Genomic DNA, 24,500 nt, shown 5'->3' on the forward strand with positions numbered 1-24,500 from the left:
GACACAGAAAGTAACCGTCACGAAAATGATATTCATTACAACACAAAACCCCCCGTCTAAACGGATAACAGAAAACGCTGGTCAAAAAGAGAACCAGGAAATAATTATAACCAGGCAACAGAAAACGCTTGCGAAAAAACGGCAAGGAGAAAGTTTAGGCAAAATACTATAATTACACACAAGAGGATATCTAGGAACGCAACAATTATCAATAGTCTTTAAGGCAATGTTTAACCTTGAAGGAATAGGTAATAGCAATGGCACGGCGTGGAATACTCCGGCAGTGAGTCGACTGCCGGAGCGCCTAAATATAGCAGGTGCAATCACCGATAAATGGGTGGCAGGTGTGCAGGCGGCAAGCGAGAACAACTGCCCCCTGCTGTCAAATACGGAACATGACAGAAGACAAGTAACAATCATCCAAAACTTCAATCAATCATTGATATGCTGTGCAGAATACACATCAATATTTTTTTCAGTGCCGCACCCCATTACTGTGGCGTAAAGTGCTTCTTTGATTGATTGGTGTCAGAATTTTTGACTAATTAGAACAATGCTGACCTGTCACAAATGGATTTAATTACAAAAAAAAGTTCCATACCCCTTGAGTTATTGGTGGATGTTCGAACAAAACCCGTCGTGCATATCAATAAAAATCTAACCGCATTGATTGCTCGTCTAGTATACAAAAAAAGATGTGATAAAATTCTTTTATTTTTTTTTTCGGAATTATAAAATATTGTTTGACCGGCTATCTAAAAGCAACACAACAACCATTATTCACCCCTAGTATAATAAAATATATTCAGATTAGCAATACTTACTGAAGGTTGTCACTCAAAGTCAAAGAAAGCTCATGAGAAGAATAACAATGACATTGAGAAAAAGTACTAGAAAAACTACTGTGCATTTCATGATCTCTGCTTGGTATGCTGCAGGGGAATGCGGCGTAAGTCTCTGAGGTGCACCACATCACTGTATAAAAAAAAAACAAGTCATCTCTCTGTTTGGACACGTAGAGGTCACAGAATTTAAGAAGATAATTTTGCTGCAGCTATCACACAACCAACTATTTAACTTCATGGAATACCAAAACTTGTCTGTGAATACAACAGGCACTTGAAATATTAATTTCCTTGATTGCCATCCCTACTTAATTTTAGTGCCTACTGTCCTCAGCATGCCAAAATAAATACATGTACATGACTGTTTGTACTGGCTTCTTTTTTTTTGTTAAGGCAGCAATGATATATTGTTCCAGCATAGTTATAAACACAGTGCATATATCTTCTCATTTTGATTTGGATGTCTGCAACAAGTTCCAAAAAAGCTGGGTCAGGGGTAACAAAAAGACTGGAAAAGTTGATCAATGTAAAAAAAAAAAAAAGAACAGCAACATCAAAAAAAAAACATGTTTGGAACGTTCCACAGGTGAACAGGTTAATTAATGGGGAACAGGCGAGTGTCATTATTTAGTATAAAATGAGCATCCTCGAAAGGCTCCGAGAAAATAGTCCAGCAGTTTAAGAATGTTTCTCACTATTCAATTGCAGGGAATTTGGTGATTTCATATGCTTTGGTCAATACCTTCATCAAAAGAGAAGAAAGTCTGGAGAAATCTGTGCACAAATGCACAAGGCCAAAAACCAACTTCATGCCCGTGACCTTTGATCCTCCAGGTAGCACGGCATGAAAAACTTCCATTGTTGTGTTTAGAATACATAAAAAATATACATAATAATACAAATAAAAGCGAAGCCAAATATCAACAACACACGAAAATGCATCTCTCTGAGCCCAAGCTTATCCGAGATAGAAAGTGAAAATGTGTTCTATGGTCTGACGAGTCCAAATGTCAAATTGTTTTGGGAAATGATGGTCTTGGTGTCCTCCAAGCCAAAGAAGAAAAGGACCATCTGGAATGTTATCAGCACAAAGCTCAAAAGCGAGCATCTGTGATGGTGTGGAAGGCTGTAAAGGCACCATGAATGCTGAAAGGTACATTCCTGTTTCACCCCATCAACGTCTTTTTAAAGAACGCCCCTGCTGATTGCAGCAAGGCAATGCCAAGCTCCTCTCTGCATGTTACAACAGCAAGACTCCGTCATACAAAGAGTGTGAGTACTTGACTGGAGTGAAGATCTGACTCCCACTGAAAATGTGTGGCGCGTTAGGAAGTGCAAAATATTACAGTGGAAACCCCCAACTGTTGAGCAAATGAAGTTGGACATCAAGCAAGAATGGGAAAGAGCAGTTACGAAGCTTCATCAACGAGTTTTCTCAGCTCCCAAATGCTTATTGAGTGTTCATGTTCGAAAGGTGAGGTAACGCACTGTCCCAGTTTTTTGGGGGGAATGTGTTGCAAAATAAAGTTAATCAGTTTCAACATTTAATTCCTTGTCTTTTCAGTGTATTCAGACTGATAATAGGTTGAAAAGGATTTGCAGATGATAGTTTTCAGTTTTTACTTTTTTTTTCACAATTTACAGGATTCAAATGGTAATATAGGATGAACATGTGTTCATCTATTTATCTATTTTCTACGTGGGTGAGCTGGACCTTCTCCCAGATTACTTTGGGCGAGAGGCAAGTTACACACCGGAAAAAAAAATTAGAGAAACAACCATTTAACTCACATTCAAAGCTATGGACAATGTCGATTCCTCAATTAACCGATCATGCATGGATTTGGAATGTGGGAGGAAGCCGGGGCACTCGGAAAACACACTATTATGGTGTAATTTACAAAAGTATATTACTTTTGGTAACCGGTATAAATGAAAAGTAGTGATTGGCTATTAGAACTCATTAATTGTCACTGACATATATTTTTGTCTTTTCAAAATCCAGACATTCCAGCTACGTTTTTATATATCTGTCTATATATTTTTAAAATCTTTTGACGTGATAGGGTAAAGGAGGGTCTGCAAATGACAGGCAGTGAATGAGTTTTAAAAACACGGTGATTCCAACCTAAGTAGAGTTCATGGCGGCACACAGTTGATCGAAAATGTCTCCAACAGAAAGTTAATATCATGTCATTCACCAAACGTCCTGTCAAATGTTTTTCCCAGGAGAGTTGAGTGGTCCATGTGTCTTTCTACTTTGTCCGGCGCCCAGGAATGTTGGCCATTTGAATGTTGTCTCCGTGTAGTCCCTGGTTGTAATAACCTGAACGGCCGAAATTCAGATCCAAAGGTTCACTGTTGTCCAATCTCAGAACTGGAAAATAAATATTTACATACAGTATGTTTACAAATGAAGTGGCCAGAATTTAAATTTCTCCTCCCTAAATGAACATTTGCTATTTCAGATTGTTACACAGTCCAATCTACTACTCAAGTGACTCCGTTATGAGAGCAACCAACATACTTTCTGCCCACCACCAGCAGTGTAAGATACAACTTGGGAGACTTGATGCCTGGTTTTATCAGTGTCTCTGTTTCATCTCTTTATTTATTTGAATCTGAGGCTCAAAATTAGGAAAAAAATCCAATACCAATAACACTTACTACAAAAAGTTGTTGTACTATACAGAACTGCTCCTTCCTGTGTTGGTATTTTTTAATGAACATTATTCCATGTCATATATGTGTTGGTGTGACACCCGAATTTAACCTTTGAGGAATATTAAATGATTTATTGTATCGGATCTTATGGTATCTTATCTTACCGGGGTCAGAGGGGAAATCCTCAACCAGTTTCCTGTGTGAGAAACCTTTGAGGTGTCGTCTCTTCAAGACGACGTATGCCACCAGCCCCACGATGGACACCACCACAGCTGTTCCTAATACAGCCCCCCATGCTTCATTCCGTTTGTTCCTGCTGCTCTCGGATGACAAACCTTCAGAATGAGATAAGGAATGACGGGTTAGAAGGAGGGAAGCAAAGCAGATTTTATAAGGAATTGAAAAAAAAATGTCACCTGACTAATTTGTTCCACTTTAGCGCCATTTCCACACGACTGCATTGCACAGGCTTAATTAAACGGCATGACGCGATTCATTCTGTTTGATCATATTTAAGCCTATGTTGATACTGTTGAGCTGCAAGCGGAATATCAACCTTGCTCTCCGAACAGTGGCAACTTTGGTACTCGTATTGAATATTAACGATGACCGTTTCTTTCACAACACAGCATACACGGCAGAGAACTTTGACAGGCTATCCCTTGTCCCTTTGATAAACTCATTTGTAATCCAATCCAACCAGGTGACTACTAAAGAGAAAATCAACAGCCTGATTTCCATTACCTCCAGCGCTGCCTCCTGTAACATCTTCAGTGTCCGTAAGCTGTACATCACAGCTTACCTCAACAGTGTGTCGTAAACCTGTGCCTTCATCGTAACAGACACCCTTCTATCACATAACACACCGGACACAATCCTCCACCATTTCCAATGTGCCTTGTGTATAGTCATTACGGTAATATGTCAACCCCAAAATGGCTCCTTCCGAGAGACATGCTTACAACGCAGAGTTGAAACATAAGGCGATTGGTTTCGCAGTTGAACATAGAAATAGAGCAGCGACAAGAGACTTCAACGTTAACGAGTCAATGGTATAACTTGCTGTTGGTTGTTGCTATGTAAATCAGGGTGTAGTGCAGTTCTGTTGGCATTTCCTTGAGCGTGGCTCCTTCTAGTGGATGCATTGGAGATTGCGTGTTATAATGCGGTGCGTCCAATACATGGAAAAAAATTAAAAAATAGGCCATTCATTGACAGTGCGCTTCATTATCCAGTGCGCCTTTTAGTGTGGAGAATACGGTATACAGTCAAACCTCGGTTTTCCAATGTCTCTGTTCTCGACCAAATCGGTTTTCGAACAAAGATTTCAAGTTTTTCATGCCTCGGATGACGAGCGATTTTCGGTTCTCCAACAAACTGAGTGCACTTGAATGTGTCACTTGACTCCTCTCACCTTCCTTACACGAGGAAGTGATGCTTCCTCGTGCATCTCACTTTCCTTATACGAGAAAGCAATGCTTCCGAATGGAGCGGTCCATTGGGAAAAACCGAAAACCGAGGTATGACTGTATTTTATATTACTTTGGGTAGTATTTATTGCTCTACTTTCCAGTGTGTGACTCCCTCCCATTCTAGATGTTCCTCCAGCTGGTTCCAGTTTCCACCAGTACCCTGTTGGTCCAGGGTGCAGATGGGTAGGGATGCTATTGCATGATATTCCTTGGATGGATGCTCAGAATTGTTTTGCAAAGTGTTTATGCAAGATGCCCTTTCCGTTCCATTTGGAGGCATTTGGAAGTTAGGTCCAGGCTTGAGTGATCAGCGACTAGTACGCACTCTGGACTGGAGACATTCAGTACATGTGAAACTGTCTGCCAGTCAAACACATAAAGTAGGTCCAGGCTGGGCAATCTTAACATCGACAAAATTAGACTAGTGAGTTGAACACCGGTGTGTACTTTGCATTTGAGTTGGTCCTGATACACACAACGTTCACACTGCAATATTTAACCCAGGGGCAAAAGTGATTTAGTAACTGTTTAGTCCTAACTTTACTGGACAATAATTGTATGCAGTCACCAACTGCGACAAGATCAGCGCAGACCACTTCCCTGGGAACATCCACCTGTTGTGCTTCAGTTCATCAAATGCTGTTAATCAATCACTAGCATGCTGTTTAACCTCAAATTGTATCGTGTCATATGATGTGATTAACGTTGCCCACCGTGCATCCATTTCTGCCTGGCCATTTCGGAAAGGGGATCCATCCAGCTCTCATCCTTTCTCAAGGTTTCTTTCTCCACCCCCCCCCCCCCAGTACTGAGTTTTTTCACAGTTTGTCCCTGAAGGTTTAGACAAGGGGATGTAATTTATCTTTGTACAAATGTGGGCCTCTGAGACTCTTTTGTGACCTGAGCTCAGATGTTTCAAACGTTAATACTTTCTGCTGCATGACAAAAAAATAAAAAAGATCTATGACATGATGTTTTTTACCACCTGAGATGTCACGCAGAGCTTCCAAAGCACAGCTCCTTAATGGGTCGACCAAGATGCCGTTTTATCCAGCCCTAATTGTTGACGCTTGTATTATCTATATATATATTGCGCAACGTCCCGCACGCGGTCTGTCCTTCCGTCTGTCCCTTTTCATAACGTACCTACTTCACCGCGCCGCTACGCGCCGCCACTGCGCCGCTCAGGCAGTGGCTCACTACGATCGCGCGAGCATCTTAGCGAAAAAATGTTGTCTACCCACAAGCATTGCAATGAAATTGTTAGTTATTTAGTAGAGTTAAACATCTCTTTATTTTCGCGATAAGCAATGAAGATGAACAAAAAGTTGAACCAAGCAATAACACTTTTGTGGGCCGAAGGCCCACCTTACCAGCCTTCCGCAGGAACTAGCTGATGAGCCGCCCGGAGGGCGGCGAACCACCACCTTACCAGCCTTCCGCAGGAACTAGCTGATGAGCCGCCCGGAGGGCGGCGAACCAGCTAGTAAAAATAATAATAATGCATTTTATTTGTAAGCACCTTTCAAGAAACCCAAGGACACTTTACAATAACAAACACAATACGGGTTGAGCAGCGGCAGCCAAACGCGCCAGCGTTCACTCAACCCAGAAGTCAGAAAGAAACCACAAGGGAGGGAGAAGGGGAGAAAAAAAACACGCTCGAACTATCCTCATTTTGAGGATAATTTGAGTTAGGCAAAAAACCTCCTGCACAAGCATATGACGGTTACAACAGGTCACAAAACATAAACAACCATAATTAATTAGTTTTCAGCGGTAAAACTGAAATAAATAAGGTACGGTAATTGCTTAATAAAAATACAGATTTAACAACAAAAAAATATGTTACATTGGAAAGTTACGTATCCTTTACATGTAATTCATCAACTATATTAATTACAGGCTCTTGAGGCAAAGAAAATATCTTGGCACACTGAATTTCGTCTGTCTTTAATAACTTAATAAACCATATTGTGAAATCTGTGGGCACAACTTTTACCGGTACATAGTTTTTCTCAGAGCCTTTGGGGTCATTACATACCATATTTAATGTACTGGAAATACACCGACCATTTAAGATAAGATAAGATAAGATAAGAAAACCTTTATTTGTCCCCGACTGGGGAAATTTGCAACAATAAAGATTTGATGGCTTTGTGTGTGAAAGGCAGGTTTAACAGTGAGTGGAGACCGAACCTTGAGGAAGAAAGTCAAGGAACTGCAACTGCTTGAACTCAGAATGGTTTGTTTATGTGATGTTTTTATCCATGTATTAAACCTTTTCCACTTTCATGCCTTTCATGTCGCCCTCTTCAGAAACAATTAGTTTTCATTTTCATGTGTGCATTTGAAATGTTGTCAAAATTCAACAATATTGTTGAAATATGATTAGATAATACTTTTTGCAATTTGATGCCACAGTCAGTTATCAATACAAATATCATTTTAACTCATCTTACGCACCTGTGTACATTTGAACTCCAGCTCATTCGTTCGTCCCCCCCCCCCCCCCCCCCCCACTATAACAGTGGATCATTGTTCCTGCTGAGTAAGAAGTTAGAAAATGACCCTTCAGGCAAAGTAGGCAGCTGAAACCCAAGCCCAAGCTTTTTCTTTGGAAAGAAGGGATGTTTGTCCTCAGCCTGTGAAAATCTCAATTAATGGAGGTCTGTGAAAATGGGCAACAGTGATATCTCCTCTATGCTTTTCAACAATGAGTTTAGAGTTACTGCCAAACACATTGCCTAAAACTGATCTTCCGAGGATTATATCCCTGTTAAATTCCCCTGTTTCTGCGTTAGTCTGTAATACCTAAATCAGGGATGGGCAATTTAAATGCTGGAGGGAGGCACAATTTTTCACACATAAGCCACATATGGCCACGTTCCGTACAAGATGTATGCCTATAATGCTATTTTAAATATGGACAAAATAAATGCATTGTGCTTTTAATAAATTTCATTTTTCATCATACATTCCTCAATCTATTAAAATCTATTTACCCAGTGCAAAGTGATCTCTTGCATGAATATTAACATTCAAGCATGACACAAACTGCTAAACAAAATAAACCAACATTAAGTGAAATAATTTAATTTTGCATTGTTTCCACAATATATATATATATATATACTAATTTTGTAGTGTAGACCAGCATAAGACACAACTAAACCATGTCTGTTATCTAGTGGTGAATAGTGAGACGACAACGTAAAACTACAATTGATTCATATTTACAGTTCATCACCCACAAATTTACAGATTTTTTTTCCCTCACTATTTTGAAATATTTCGGGCTCTTCATTTTTTTATTACCGGTAATTGTTTTTTACGGTATTTCCCCCCCATGTAATGAAGGTTTATCAGCATTTTTTGAGATTCTCTTTTTCTTTGCAGGGTTGTTTTGGGGGTGTGGGGTTTGTTTGGGGTTTTTTTGCCTATCCTAAAACTACATTATTGAATAATCTTTATGGCCCTACTCCAATATGCTATGCTATAAACACAAGCTATGGACTATGTCTATTCACACACATTTTATTCCAATCTATTATCATATTTTATTATATTTTCTATTGTTTTAGTGACCTCAGACCTCTGTTTATGGACAAAAAAAAATGTGCAAAAGAAGGACAGCTAAAAATGCAACTCTACCTGCGTCTGAGCTGCTCCCTGAAGATGCCTGTTTATCTGCCAAGTTGCCTCTCGGTGTTTTCGTAGCAACGGTTGTCTCACTGGTGGCTTCTGGAGACAACGCGTTTGGTGATGAAGATGGTGCAGATGTTGTGTTCATCTCCGTTGCTGCTGTGGTTGTCACATTTTTGTTGTTCGAGTCTGTCACGTTGGTTGACTCTGCTTTCTCTCCTGATGTTGTTGTCTTTGCTGATGTTGCTTTGTTTGTTGTTGTGTTTTCATTTAAATCACGACTCTCTGGTGCCAAAGTGGTGGTGTTGCCTATATCGCTGTGATTAACAAAACCAGGAGATATTGTTGAGTTTTGAACGAGCGGATCATCATCAATGTTTGCAGGGCGTGTGGTTGAATTAACAAACTCTGCAGTTCTGGTGTTGTTGCTTTGATTCAACTCTGTGTTTGTGGCGTTTGTTTTCCCATCCGACATTTCAGGTTGCGCTGTTGAGGCATTGGGGGATGTGGGAGGCTTGGTAGGTATGGCAACATCCACATCATCTGATGCTTCATTTTCACGCTGCTCCAGCCGGTCCCCATTATTCTCTTCAGGCGATGCTACACTGCTGAAATTGTTGCTTGCTTCCATACCAGACACGTTACCTTCCTGCCCATTTTCTCCTTCCTCTTCAGAAACAAGGTTTTCCTGACGCAACCAGTCTTTATCAAATGTGAACGCTGGAGAATCCGATACATTTTGAAGCGTTACCAGGTGAAAAGCCTGAAGAAACAGCAGCAGGTGTATTGTGATAAAGAAATGCCGTTCCATTTCTTCCTGATGGTATCACCTAAAACACACAATAGATTGTTTCTATAATTATAAAACAAAGCAATTAGACAAATTCACAGCTGCTTTAAACTTCAGAACAAGAGTTCCATTGCCTCGTACCATTATCCAGAACCAACACTTGCCGTGAGAATAGGGTAAAGCATAACCTATTTGTTTTCACAAATTCAGTATCTCAAGTTAAGACACTACCATTTGGTTTTCGCGGAATTCAGGCTTGCCTTTCAAATTTAAAATTACCGGTACTGGCTTGCTTGCTTGTACGTACTTACTTGCTTAATTACTTAATTCTAGTATTTATTGCTACTGTTAATCATATTAGCCTGTAAACAGTGGCATGCAATATTGTGCATGGAAGAACATAGGTTTGAGGTTACGGCAACCAAATCCGGCAATATTGAGTTTCGGGGTTTTGTGGTTGCTGTATTGATGTACTGGTAATCCACCCCTGCATTATCTGAACCGCTTGATCCTCAAGAGGGTCTACGGCGAGTACCGGAGCTTATCCCAGGTGTCTTTGGGCAGTAGGTGGGGGACACCCTGAACTGGTTGCCAGCCAATCGCAGGGCATACGCAGACAAACAACAAGCATTACCATTCACAACCACATAGAATGAATATTTGGAGTGATCAATCAACCTCCCGTGCATGTTTTTGGAATATGGGAGATAAACCCGAGAGTACCCCGAGAACAGAACATGCAATCTCCACACAAGTGGGACCGGGCGCCGACTCAAACCCATGGCCTGTGCACTCTGACCAGTCGACCACCATGCCGCCCATGTTTCCAGTCTGAACTACAAAATACAGCTTTTCCCCTTTAAAGTACTCCCCCTGGAGTCTAGTCCAGATATATAAGTTATCGTTGTCATGCTGAAGCAGCCACAAGTTGTCCTGACACAACTCTCATCTCTTTTCGTACACTGCAAACCCCACAGGATCTCTTTGTAGACATGCTGTTTGATTCTTAGGCACACATTGAAAGGGAAAACCCTTAGCTTACTGCCTGTTACAAATACGTCTTTACTGACACCGGTGCTGGAACTTTTCCGATTCACCTCATATTTCCCATCAAGCTTCAGTGAAATAACACATTTAGAGAAGAACCAAACTAAAGATGCCGTTTGTTGGTCAAAGACAAGGCAGTCTTTCTTTTTACGACTTAGTTTGTTTCTTCACTTATCTTAAAGGCAAGTGGCGGGTTGGTCTTGGTTTCTAAAACCTCAATAAAGCTCCTCAAAATTGCTGACAATACAACAGAAGAAAAGCCAATACTCATGAGATACGGTGAAGAGGCTTTCTGTTAGGAAAATATTCAGTGAATGCTAACTAGCTTCATTCAACTGGTTGTCACATTTTATGGCAGGCCGCCCTTCTATCCATCCATTTTCTATACTCATTTTTTTCATTCGGGTTGGAATTTGTGTTGGAGCCTATCCTAGCTGCATTTAGCAAAGACTAATGGCACACCCTGAATTGGGTCCATTATAGTCCCACCCATTCATAGGACAATTTTGTCAGAGTTTTTCCTTGCCTGGATGGGGGTCAAGACCAGGGGATGCCATTTATTTTTGTGGACTGTGGGCCTGTGGATCGCTTTGACACACTTTTGCGATCATCATTATGTCCCGTCGCACCAAAGCCTCACCCATTGTAAGACTATATTATTTGCTTCCTGAACAGGGAAGTTAACCCAAAAATATTCCTTCGAAGAACAGTTTGTATGCGGCCCCACAAGTCTAAACACAGCATTCTAATATGGCATTTTTGGAATATGAACTAAGCATATAAATCCACCTGCTTTGATTAGAGGTAGGATCATCCTTCGGTCAATATTTCAAGCCTGTAAATATTGGCTCCCAAAATGAAACTAACTTCACTGAAAAATCCAGAACGATAATAAACTTGGAGGCATTCGATCACCGAACGTCGGATGTAAACCAGATAAGCTAAGTACTGTCCATCGTGCTGTCCTTTGACTGTTTTTTTTCTCTCAAATGAGTCCATGGTCACAAAATGCCGGGCAAAATATAAGATGTAAGTACCGGTACACAAAGTCTAGAGGTTTTGCCGTCAGAAAAAAATGAAACGGCAGAATTTGGAACAGTTTGATTGAAATGTATTTGTTTTTGCACTTAAAAATAATGCCTTCTGCTCATTTCCCTTTTCAAAATATGTTTGCAGTGATTTGATTGCAGCTTTCTTCAATACCTCGCCATGCTGCTCAGTGCTCCTCAAAAAGTTACGTCTAAGGTTGCAAATAAAAAAAAAATTATAAACTGCTAGGTAATTACCACACTGTGCATAACCCGTCTGTTCTACGTTTGTGTACTGTACAGTACTCAATTCTAAAATGTCTCTGCATGAGGATGGCTGAAATTCAGTTGTTGCGGGTTGTTTTGGGTTCCTCTTTGAAATAACGACTCAGATCTTACTCTATGAGATATTTAACAGAAGCGTGTCCATTGATCTTACATTTTGACATTTAGCTTGTTCTGCCTGGACATTGAGACAAATCAAACCTTCCCGAGTAAATCCTTACCTTATTCTCAGGCTCTTTCAGAGGAGAAGAGGTGCTCGAGCAACAATTATCTGCACTGAGTGATAAGCCCGAATGATTCAGCGGTCACGCTGTGAGAGGAGGGAGCACTCACACGGGGAACAACCTGCTGAACCTGCTTCCGCACCTCTCAACAAGAGTGACACACCCGCACCTGAATTCAGTCCTAAGCACCAATAGCATCGGCATATATACAGTACATAAGTGAACACAGATAGCTTCATAGGTGTGACAGAACTGTTAAATGTCAAGTTTGTATTTACATTACTTGTTTGGATACATTTCCCGGTTTCCAAGCGATAACGTTGTGAATCCCCCCAAGTGGGTGGCGCTTCTGGCTACAGGTCACCCCACCCCTCTCCCTGCCCTCGAGTCTTTTCTTCCCCAATTGAGGCAGTGGAAGCAGCTACTGTCGTCATAGCAACACAAAGGTGCCGGACAGGCTCAGGTTTCATCCTTACACCTTTGTGCGTGGTGTATATCGGTCTACTCAGTGACGCGTAACTTTGTGAACTATGAGTGTCAAACGAACCGTGATTGTTGTTGTTTGTGTTGCGATATCTGCGTCATGATGTGCTTGAAATGAGATTCCAGTGCTTGAGACAAGCGCATGAGTTGGCACTCAAGGATGCTGTTCTTTTGTGAAAAGGAAGGCAGTTGGATACCTTGTCTTTTAAGAAATGAACGGTTCAAAAAGATCCACTGCAGAGAAGAGCAGTGGATATATCAAAGATGTATATTATTACTGTTTTCCTTGCTGCACAAATACCCACAGTACATTCACAAACAAAGACACCACTCCCTGGGTGGAGCCGCTTGCATGAAATGTGAAATATGATATGATGAGATCAAGCACAATCACAACAGGACAAACATACAACTTCTGCTACCCTGATCCGGGAATGAAAATCACTGAGGGAGCAGACATGGTTGGAACCTTACTTAGGTCATTTACAACTTCGGGTTTGTGTGCATAGAACAAATACATCACAGGAAATTATGCGATGGAATTTACTGAGGTAGAGTTGCCCTCTCCCGCCCTCTCCCCACAACCCAGGAAGAGGTCCGTCCTCTGTTTTTCCCTTTTTTTTTGTGCCTTGTCTGAACAAAAAAAAAAACAAACACACACACAAGCACATAATGCCACATGCTCTTTCCGCCGCCCCAACGAACCTGCACTAATGGGCTGAATCTTGACGGAGGCATGCAATGAGTGGATAGGGTCTGGTTGGTGATGGATTTGGAGTGTGATATCTCGCCCGAATCTGGACACAGAATGATATTTATCTGGTAGCCTGACAAAAAAGTAGTGAGGTTTGAAAAGTCCTTCAATCCAACATGTTAAATCACACTAGTGTTGGAATTTTACTTTGATTTGCAATTGATTTGTACGCCGACCTCACAGGGCAGAGGTGGAGGGTTCACTTCCGGCTCCGGCCTTCCTGTGTGGAGTTTGCTTGTTCCCCCCGTGCCTGTGTGGGTTTTCTCCGGTTCCTCCCACATTCCCCAAACATGCATGGCAAGTTAATGGAACACTCCAAATTGTCCCTAGGTGTGATTCTGGGTGTGAATGGCTGTTTTTTCCATTTGTGCCCTGTGATTGGGTGGCAACCAGTTCAGAGTGAACCCCGTCTACTGCCCAAAGACTGCTGGGATAGGCTCCCGCACGCCCCTCGACCCTTGGGAGAATAACGCGGATTGGAAAATGGATGGAAGGATGAATATACCGGTAAGTCCAAAGAGGCAAATCAAATTGTTTTGCAGACAAAATCAATTGCAACAAGTTGCTGCAAAGCTGTTCGTCTCCACATTGACTACCAGTACAGTGCCTTTGGGGCAATGTACCCCAACACGCTGTCGAGGGGCACTATCACATTTCCCCTTTAGCCCACCCAACCAGTCTGACATTTCTGCTTGATTGTGTGTGTGGTCTTGTTCTTTGTGCGGTATGAAACAAACAATGCCGGATTAAAATTTGTATCATGACTAAAAAGTCAAAGCAAACCACCCATGATGTCAATCAAGAAATATCACTGTATTTTTTAGCATTTCAAAATTCAAGCCCTCAAATATGTCATTATTGTTATTCCTGCTTGTGCAAACATTCCCTCGGTTACTATTGACATAGTCAACACTTTGCCACACCTTTTCAATCTCAGCTCAATATTGACTTGACTTGAGGTTGGCAGTCACCACTTGTTTTAAAACATTTTTTTTAAGATGGTTCATTCAAGCCATTCAGGTACTAATAACAGATACAGCATTTCTTTTGATAAATGATTTTGTTCTTTTAGTTTTGGCCGCAAATATGAACTCAATGCAATTTAATGCAATAAACCAGTAAGAGAGTTTTGTTTAGTTTTTTAAACATTTTTCAAAATGTTCAAAATGTTTACAATAAAAGTATATATTTTGTCTTACCATTATTTGGTGTCTTGTTGGGTTTTTTTGATAACTAAATTGATTAAAATTGCTAATAATTAAGTGCATGGATCAATTTTATAAGAATTTCATGAGATTATACTTTATGAAGATTGACTGTTACAACCGGCCTTACAAGGACAACTACAAATCGTATGCAATGAACCCAACTTTTAACCACTCTGCTGCTTAAGGTTAATTTACTGTATATTAGCTCATATAGTAACTACTTCAATACAGTCTTTGTATTTGTATTGACCTGTATTTTCATTTCAAAGTCACCTCAGGATCATATTGCTCCCATTAGGAGGCAAACATTGTCATAACTGACTCTTGTAAAAAGAAAAAAAAAACGTGTGCTTCACACTCAACATGTTCTCAAAGTATTTTTGTCCTCGTTCGGAAAAAAAAAAAACTTTTACCTGCAGCAACTGAGCTTTAGTGTCGAAAGAAGCTGCTGTGATGACTTGACAGTTTAGTGAAAGCACCATCTCTCACTGATTCTCATTTTGCTGCTTCCCATTAAAATCTTTCCCCTGATGCACCAGCAGAAGTCTACTGCCTTCATGCTTTCACAGCATCGTGCACAAACAGCACATCTCGAGCACAACATCACTGTCAATAACTCCAGCTGGTGGCTGCAGCCATTCCACATGGGCTCAGTAGCTACTTGGCATTGTTTGGATGTTGCCTCAACCCATGTGTGAAGTTTTACAGTACCTCCCAGCGGTCCAAAACCCAGCAGGGGTTAGGGAGTTATGTGACTCAAATTATTTACTCGTAAACAAGCACAAAAATATAGCAAGATAGATGTATTCACATAATTTTTTTAAAAACGTTGAACAGTGTAAATTGTATAAATGAGGATTGTTTGCTCGACGTTATCAACTTCAACGTAGGAAACATATCGTATACACATAACATCAGCATTTAAGTTTTATCCACCTACTCAGATTTTTCTGTACGCATCCCGTGATGAAAAAGTATGGATACCCGTGCTCTTGACCATGTTTGTTCAGTTCAGTGTTTGAGCCTGATTTCTTGCAGGGACTTAAGGTGCATCTTCTGTTGACGACAGAAAGCACATTTGTACTTTGACTGATCATAAGCCACTGTTTGCAAATAATAATTTTCAAAACATGAAAAGACGCTTTGCATTTTGCCTGTTTGTTGTATTTTTCAGGTTTTCAATTTACGAAATTGTCTATGTCCCTCAGAGACACCCTTGAATCTATTATAAGGCCTGTTTTCGGCAACATTTAACTAGATGCAATTCATTAGTTTACAGCAGGAGTTTACTGTCGCTAGATTACCGGTATTCATCATAAACACTGACAGTGAAGGAAATGGTGATGGGTGGGTGAAAAATTCTAAATTTCTTTATTTCACATGAATTCATTGTATTTAATGTTTTGTAGTTTAGTTTTATTTATTTTTGCTGCGATTTGGTATCTATTGCATTGGCATACTTTTTTCCTACAACCCCATCTGTCACGATTCGGTTTAGGGACCAACAGGTGGCACTGTAGGGCTCCCCTGGCAGTTGCACACCTGTTGGTCATAGGTAATCAGGCCTATAAAAGGACTCCTGCTCCTCTCTCCTGCCTGCTTTTTGGGGTCCACCACTACCATGCAACGTGACAGAATGACCCGACCACCTGGACCCCGCAGGTACGATGGATTGGTCCCTACTCCACCATGTGCCTGGCGGAGCGCGTCTGCGGCCGACACCCTTCCCCCTTTCAGGCAGCGCTGGTGATGCGGCTGTCCTGTTTTTGTCTCGTCAAGCCGCGTCTACGGTGGGCCGAGCCGCGTCCGCGTCTTCGTTGAGCCGAGGCTCGTCACGTGTTTGTTGGAGCGAAGTCACATTCACGTCGACGACAAGCCGTGCCACGTCCACGCCCACGTCAGGCCGACCCCCTGTTCACGACCGGCAGTTCCTTGTCCCCCGTTCCGTCGAGCTCCGTCCACGTCAGGCCACGCCCAGCCAAAGGGATTGCCCTCGCTTTTGTCCCTGTTCCCTGGCGAGGTGAAGGTCACCTCGCTTATTGTTCCTGTATTTCGGCGAGGCGAAGGACGCCGTCGCGTTTTGTTCCTGTTCTCCGGCGAGGCAAGGGTTGCCGTCGCTTTTAGTTCCTGTTCCCTGGCAAGGCAAGCCTTTTGGATGACTTTGGGACGTCTGGGATCCGTCCCTTGAGGGAGGGGTACTGTCACGATTCGGTTTAGGGACCAACAGGTGGCACTGTAGGGCTCCCCTGGCAGTTGCACACCTGTTGGTCATAGGTAATCAGGCCTATAAAAGGACTCCTGCTCCTCTCTCCTGCCTGCTTTTTGGGGTCCACCACTACCATGCAACGTGACACCATCATCCCTTGAAACTGAATTTTCTTCTGCCTGCTATTCTCTTGTGAAGGTATAGACAATAATAAAGTGACTGGATTTGTGTGACAGTTCTGAACAGTCTGTGCTTTTTGTTCCATACGGTGTATGATAAATGGAAATTGGTGTTTGCATGATGTAATGACATTAAGGCTGCAACAAATGAAATTAATCATCGATTAATGTGTCATGGGCGCACCACCCGTGGGTTAGGCCATAGGGATCAGGTGCAATGTGAGCGGTGTGATCTTCAGCTCCATAATCTGGCTCTCTGTAGGTGGAATGTCACCTCTCGAGCAATCCAGCTCAGTTGGCATCGATCTTGTCCAGATCGGTCGGAGTAGAACCCGTACAGCCACATCCAGTCGGGTCAACAACAGCCCCCTTTCCAGAACAGGAACGAGGGTTTAGAAGAAACAAGGCTTCAATTCTACCAATGCAAAGTCTAGAAAAATACCAAGAAAAAAGACTGCGCTTTGCATTTGACTTGTGACTGGAGTGAAAATCCCTATGTCTCCGGCTAGCCTGAGAATGACTCCGGATCCCCTTGGGAAAGCTGGATGAAGTGGCTGGGGAGAAAGGTCTGGGCTTACCCACTATGTAGATATATAGATGAAAGTGCATAGTTGTGATATATAGTCAAAGAGAAACCAAATCGGAGAGTATGTCCAAATATTAGCTGTGACCCTCAAACTGGATATGTTTGGATCCTGTGCATTTGTTCTACTTGATGCTGTTAAAATGTGTCTGGACAGGTGTTGCTGGATTGCGGCGAGACTCTCAGGGACTCGAGAGTGCATGGGAACAGCTTCATCACAGGAGCAAACGATACAGACAATAATAATGTCTCTTCTTTATAAGCAAATGAAGAACTTTGCTTGATCCATTGATTGATTGTTCAACGTAACAGAATGGGTGCATTATTTTTATAATGGTACAATTCTACTCGGAGAATGGGGAGAGGAACTTGTTTTTATCTCTTGAAGTTCTTTAGAAACTATTTCTACTTACATAGGGTACACCCTGAACGGGTTGCTCGCCAATCAAAGGACACACAAAGACAAAACACCATTCACATTCACACTCACACATAGGGACAATTTTGAGTGTTCAATAAACTACGATGCATGTTTTTGGAATGTGGGAGGAAACGGGAGTGCTCGGAGAAAACGCACGCAGGCACGGGGACAACATGCAAACTCCTCACAGGCAGAGTCCTGATTTGAACCCTGGGCCACTGCACTTTGCGGCGGACATAAACCCCAGCAGATCACCGTGTCGCACCTATTAAAACCCTTATTTACATCTCAATATTTGATAATGTCAGTTTGTGATGTCCTTTCTCCCTGCATTACTTTGTGAAGCCTCGGAATGCATGACTTTTTTTTTTAACTGATTCTTTTCTAAATATATCAGCCACATGGGCATTCAAGATCACACTGGCATTTTCCCCCCCAGCTTTATGTGAAAGTTGATTCATGGTTGCACTAAAAAAAGAACGATATAAACGTGTCATAAAACCCAAAGCAATTTACTAGAGGAAGCTAAAGGAGGAGAAATGAGTGACAATTTCCGAAACGTTCCTCTAATTTCTGAAAAGTGACACATTGGTAACCATGATGCATGTAATAACAAGGAGATAAAAAGGTAGTTAGAGTTATAAGAATGAATGTATTTAAACAGGAAAGTAATTCAGACCAAATCCTTTACTTGCAATGGCCAGGGCTGTAGTCAAGCCCACCTGTATCAAGTCCAAGTCAAGTTGGAGACACAAAGGTCAAGTCAAGTCCAGATGCAATAAAGTATAAAACTTATGATGTAAAAATACTTTTTACATGACCATAAAACAGATGGCACCGAACACTTTGTTTTATTAACCAACCATGCAAACATCACTGACCATGTGGGAGGCGGCTAGAAAAACAATGCCCAACTCAAAACTAACGAATGAACATAAATGTGTCGCTGCGGCAGGAATTACTGCTGCGACGCTCATCACATTCAGACAAAAAATGATTTTGTGATTGTAACACTTATGTTACTGAGCAGCCAGGCCAAAACGATGAGAAGAATATGGGTCTGAACCATGTTATTTTCTTTCTCAAATATTAATTACAAATGTGAAGACATGGAGCTTTCCTCTTAAAGAAACAATACTGGCGAGGAGCAGCTGATCTCTTTTTGTGGTGCCTCTACATGTGACAAAGTTCGACGTGGTGCTGTATGTGTCCGAAATTGTCTTTTCTTATGGAATCTGCAGGGTGCATAATATTAGTTTTTGTTTGTTTGTTTTTAATGTCTTATGGCTTATTGCATTTTGTTTTATTTATTTTTTAACCCTGATGTTGGCTTACATGAAATGAAGAGATCATCTGCTTTGGCACTCACTGTCAGGTTAACTAATCAGATGACTACTTTGAAGGATTTGAATTTTTGAAGGACATTTCAACCCATAAACATATTTCGTGAGTCTAATGTCCGAGTCAAGTCCGAGTGGAAAAAAAAAACCAAAGTGTTGAGTCCAGACTCGGGAGTATGACAGCTCTGGTAGTGGCATCATCATGAGTCCCAATTGAGCATCTCCCTCCGTCACTCTTTTGGTTTTTCAATCTATATTCATTTCGTGAATATAGTAATGATATTTAACAGAATATTAATTGTACAAACTAAACACATGGTCATGGTTGGAAAGTAATTATTTCGCATCAACAATTGTATATTGCTAATAATCAAAAGAATGTCCCCCATTCCTAGTTCAAATATTTGGCCTGGGAACTTTTACTCTGTTCTCTTTGTCCTGAAGCATTGTTTTTCCAACCAACCACAGATGGAGACACACCCTGGGTGAGCAGGTATTTGCCTCGTGCAACATTTCAGATGTTGACGAAGAGTGGTTAAAAACACCCACTCTATCATCCACTTTTCTTTCGATGGACAGGGAATAACAAACTTAATGGCTTGGATTTACCGTGTTGAGCATCACAGTACAAAAGGGCTCCCAATAAGATATTTACTGGAGATTTTTAGCCAAACAGCAGAAGTGATGAAAGCAAACACTTTTATAACGATAATGTCGACAGAGGACACACGAGACACTTACAAAGCATGTGTAATGTTGTCTTTATTGCCAAAGCTTTTCAAACAAAGAGAAGGAAAAGTGGTTTTGATGTGTGTCTTGTGACACAAGAAGGGATAGAAAGGCACACAATCGGATTTATAGATAGATAGATCCGCAGACGTGCTCATTCTTTTTTCACCACTAGATGTCAGCAGCAATCAACATCTCTTCTATTTCAAAATGGCACTTTTTTTGATATTTCCGCGGCATTTAACCCTCCACATGAATGATAAATTAATCTAAAATGACTCCAAAGATGATATAACAAGCAATTAACATCAAGATCAGCTAGAAAGCACTACAAAATACATTGAGGCCCAAAATTATTCATGGTCTGAATGGTGAGAAATATTGCACAAAATATTGTTCACTAGCATAGGGATATGAATGAAATAACGAATACACCGAATCGTTTTTATTAATATATTTAACACATTTTTTTCCTTTGCTGTGTTCTTATGGCCAGAGTAGAAATCATTTGGTCTTAAATGTATGTTGCCTTTCTGCGACGACTCCGCTTGATTTACTGTTTGTGTGTTGTGTAGAATCCAATGACATGTGAGAAGCCAAGTCACTCTTGAGTAGAACAAGGATATTGTTGACAAAAAGAATTGACATTCAGCATCACTGCCAGACTTGCCAAAAACAGAGAAAAGGGGTTATGATAAATATTTGTGGAGGACATGGGAATTCCAATGAGATTTGTTTGAATTTTCTTGGCTCTTGAATGTATCAATCTGTTTTTTGTTTGTGTTCTGTTTCATAGATCCTGTGTAGGAGGAAAGGGTTACTGTCATTGCCCGTGGCTCTTGATTCAACATAAACTTCTTCACTACTTCATCCTTCCAAAGAAAAGTCTGTGAAAGGTCTATGATTAAATGATAACAAGACTTTTTGATTTAAAAGTGTGGCAGCTGTTCAAACCTGCTCCTAGCCTAACATACTGTAAATTAGGCCAATTATGGTCCTATGCTTTATTTACTTTTGTGTCCTACTGGGTGGGTCCAATTGTTACACACACACACACACACACACACAAAAGAAATGTGGAGGAAAATAAAAGAAGAGTTTCAACAGATAAACTTTTCTGGGGTTTTTTTTTGTGTGATTGTTTTGTCAGGCTGGAAATAATGTAGCCCTGCGTACCTATTGAGGACAGAAATATCCCAATTATATCTGTTACAGCTTGGAGGGCAATTCTTAAAAATGAAACAAAATCCAATGCCATGGCTGAAAAAAAATGTTCTTCTGCAACTTTCCCCTCATGAAAGAAAAATGTTCATGATTTATCAAAGCGCCCGTGTCAATATTTAAACAATGAGAAGACTTAAAACAACACCTTGGGTTAAAGCTAAAAGACCACCGACTAGCTCACATTGCACCCGACCCCTTTGGCCAGTGAGCCCGTGGGAAGGGGGACCCACGTTGCCTCTTCGGGCTGTGCCAGGCCGGGCCCCATGGGTGTAGGCCCGGCCACCAGGCGCTTGCCAACGAGCCCTACCTCCAGGCCTGGCTCCAGAGGGGGTCCCCAGTGACCCAAGTCCGGGCAAGGGAAACTTAGATCCATTTATTGTAATCATCATCAGGGGTCTTTGAGCCGTGCTTTGTCTGGTCCCTCACCTAGAACCTGTTTGCCATGGGTGACCCTGCCAGGGGCATAAAGCCCCAGACAACTTCGCTCCTAGGATCATTGGGACACACAAACCCCTCCAATTTGGTATTTGGTGAGGTCTGAAACCATGGTCCTCAGTCGGAAAAGGGTGGAGTGCCCCCTCCGGGTCGGGGAGGAGATCTTGCCCCAAGTGGAGGAGTTTAAGTATCTTGGGGTCTTGTTCACGAGTGGGGGCAGGAGGGAGCGGTAGATCAACAGGCGGATCGGTGCAGTGTCTGCTGTGATGCGGATGTTGTATCGGTCTGTCGTGGTGAAGAAGGAGCTGAGCCAAAGGGCGAAGCTCTCAATTTACCGGTCGATCTACGTTCCAACCCTCACCTATGGTCACCCTTATCAGTGACCGAAAGAACGAGATCCTGGATACAGGCGGACGAAATGAGTTTTCTCCGCAGGGTGTCCGGGCTCTCCCTTAGAGATAAGGTGAGAAGCTCGGTCATCCGGGAGGAGCTCAGAGTCGAGCCGCTTCTCCTCCACATCGAGAGGAGCCAAATGAGGTGGTTTGGGCATCTGATTCGGATGCCTCCTGAACGCCTCCCTGGTGAGGTGTCCCACCGGGAGGAGACCCCAGTGAAGATCCAGGACACGCTGGAGAGACTCACCCAGCTGGCCTGGGAACGCCTCGGGATCCCTCGGGGAGATCTGGAAGAAGTAGCTAGGGAGAGGGAATTCTGGGCTTCCCTGCTAAAGCTGTTGCCCCCGCGACCTGGCCCCGGATAAGCGGTAGATGATGGATGGATGGACGGATGGATGGATGGATGGACGGGCGGATGGATGGATGGATGGATGGATGGATGGACCACCGACTAATCTCACCACACATTTCATTTGCGTTTGTGTGACAAAAAGGAAAGTAAGTCTTCAGCAGCTGATCTCAATCATGTGGCAGATAGATTTAGATAGCCACGTTTTTCCATGACACAAAACCCCACCACAACTTACAATGCTTCCTTGAAAATGGCTATTGTGTCATACTTGGAATGAGATATGTTTCTATACACAAACTGGAATTCTGTTATCCTCCCATTTTTTTTACATTTGTGAGAAATACTAACATGGTGAATGATTTAAGCCATCACTGTGTCATGAATGAATGATATTAAGCCAAAATTCAAATTTAATTTATATATACAATAAATGTGATATGACTCAGTTCAAAGATATGATTACCGTAATTGAAAATGAATGTGTACTGGAAACGCAACATGCACTGTACTAATTTGATGTACGGCCTCCAGAGTTACCTTTACCTCAGCCATCGCATGTCAGTTACAATTAGCAAGTTTGGAATTAAGTGGATAATTGTAACGGGGAGAGTGCTGACAAGAAACCTTGGTGGACATGGCGGTATGGGGCCAAAATCAGTCAGAGAGAGCAAGCCAAGATGGTATACCGCAGATCCTTCAAAGTTGAACAGATTGGGGATTGCCAACTTACTGTATTAATTGTACTGTATTTATATGGAATTTCAGGGGAGGTTTTTGGGCGGGGAGTGTTTTTTTTTTTGTTATGTTTTTTTTGGTGGGGCGGGGTACAACTTGAGGAGCTTTTGATCAGCAGTTCCACTATAAATCAAAATGAAATTGTCAGCAAAAAACACTGGTAGAAAAAAAGAGATGGGGCTTGCAGAAGATATTTGCGTGACGAGTGCATGCGCCAGAGGTATGTCCCTGTCAAGCACATTAATGGTGTCATTCACAAGGATCAGCTCGCTGCCGCTGCCAGACAGTCAGCCTTCTCCCAGAGTCTCAGCCATCATTCATGTAGGGGCTTGATCCAAAGATTACCGCACTACTTCAGCTGTGTTGCCAACTACCGCAATATCTTACAGCATGTGGAAAGCATGCACACCAATTGGGCTCAAATAAGTGACCATGAGGCAGACTTTTAGCTGAGCTACTGAACAACTCCATTGTACTGTCTTTGAATGGATTTTTGATGATTGGTGTGACACATATTCCGTATTCATAGTGTAAACTACTGTCATCGCTCTGTTCCAGCTGCTCAGTGAGTGATTACTGTATTGCATATGTGCCGGCCCACTCCCTGCATGTAAAAAAGAAAGAAATAACAAAGAATCTTATTGCACAACATGGGCGGAATGGTGGTCCAGTGGTTAGCGCGTCGACCTCACAGTGAAGAGGTTCAATTCCAACTCCGGCCTTCCTGTGTGAAGTTTGCATGTTCTCCCTGGGCCTGTGTGGGTTTTCTCCGGGTACTGCGGTTTCCTCCCACGTTCCTAAAACATGCATGGCAGGCTGATTCAACACTCAAAATTGTCCCTAGGTCTTAGTGTGATGATTGTTTGTTTGTCTCTGTGTGCCCTGCGATTGGCTGGTAACTGGTTCAGGGTATCCCTCCCCTACTGCCTGAAGAAGCCTGGGATAGGCTCCAGCACCCCCCGCGACCCTTGTGAGGATAAAGCGGATTAGAAAATGGATGGATGGATGGGTTTAAAAACATTCAAAGGATATTAAAATTAAAAGTGTATAATTATACAATACATCTTGATTTATATAGCTGCAGAAGTAACCAAGCGGATTACAGAAGATTAAATATGAAAAAACAATATTGGCAAATAATACATATTTTGCTCAACCCAAAAGGTACAGAAGTGATTCAAAATCACTCTCTGACTCGATTTAGCGTTGTGAGAAAGAGTGATTAGCCGTAAATGCACTTCTTCACACAGAATCAGAACAGCCACAGTTCAAGCTCCATACACTGACACCTGTGTGACCTTTTGCAGAGGATGAGATATGTTTTGGTGGAATTACACACTGCAGACACTGTGCCACACCTCAACTCATGCCTGACACTCTTCCAATGAGACGGGATGCATTAAATATGGTTTATTATCCAACGCAATGTAGCCAAATACAAATAGATGTTTTCATC

The 24,500-nt window shown here is 41.9% G+C and overlaps 1 protein-coding gene across 1 annotated transcript; it reads right to left on the reverse strand.

Moving 5' to 3' along the window:
• Positions 1-710: 710 nt before the first annotated feature.
• muc15 (mucin 15, cell surface associated) lies at positions 711-12,177 on the reverse strand. The gene is made up of 4 exons (XM_052063256.1): positions 11,998-12,177; positions 8,636-9,456; positions 3,674-3,844; positions 711-3,222 (listed from the first exon to the last, which is right to left on the reverse strand). The coding sequence occupies exons 2-4, from the start codon at positions 9,435-9,437 to the stop codon at positions 3,101-3,103; spliced, it is 1,095 nt and encodes a 364-aa protein (XP_051919216.1). The 5' UTR covers positions 9,438-9,456; positions 11,998-12,177; the 3' UTR covers positions 711-3,100.
• Between the last annotated feature and the right edge of the window lie 12,323 nt (positions 12,178-24,500).

This window comes from Hippocampus zosterae, chromosome 4, assembly GCF_025434085.1.
Source record: "Hippocampus zosterae strain Florida chromosome 4, ASM2543408v3, whole genome shotgun sequence".
In the NCBI taxonomy this organism is placed as follows: domain Eukaryota; kingdom Metazoa; phylum Chordata; class Actinopteri; order Syngnathiformes; family Syngnathidae; genus Hippocampus; species Hippocampus zosterae.

Bases quoted from the DNA above. Each gene is read 5' to 3' on its own strand.
- muc15 (XM_052063256.1), bottom strand. From the start codon at position 9,437: ATGGAACGGCATTTCTTTATCACAATACACCTGCTGCTGTTTCTTCAG. The intron at 3,845-8,635 runs GTAGAGTTGCAT...CTCATTCTGAAG, and splicing joins AGGGAGCAGCTCAGACGCAG to GTTTGTCATCCGAGAGCAGC. The intron at 3,223-3,673 runs GTAAGATAAGAT...TTTATTTTCCAG, and splicing joins GGATTTCCCCTCTGACCCCG to TTCTGAGATTGGACAACAGT.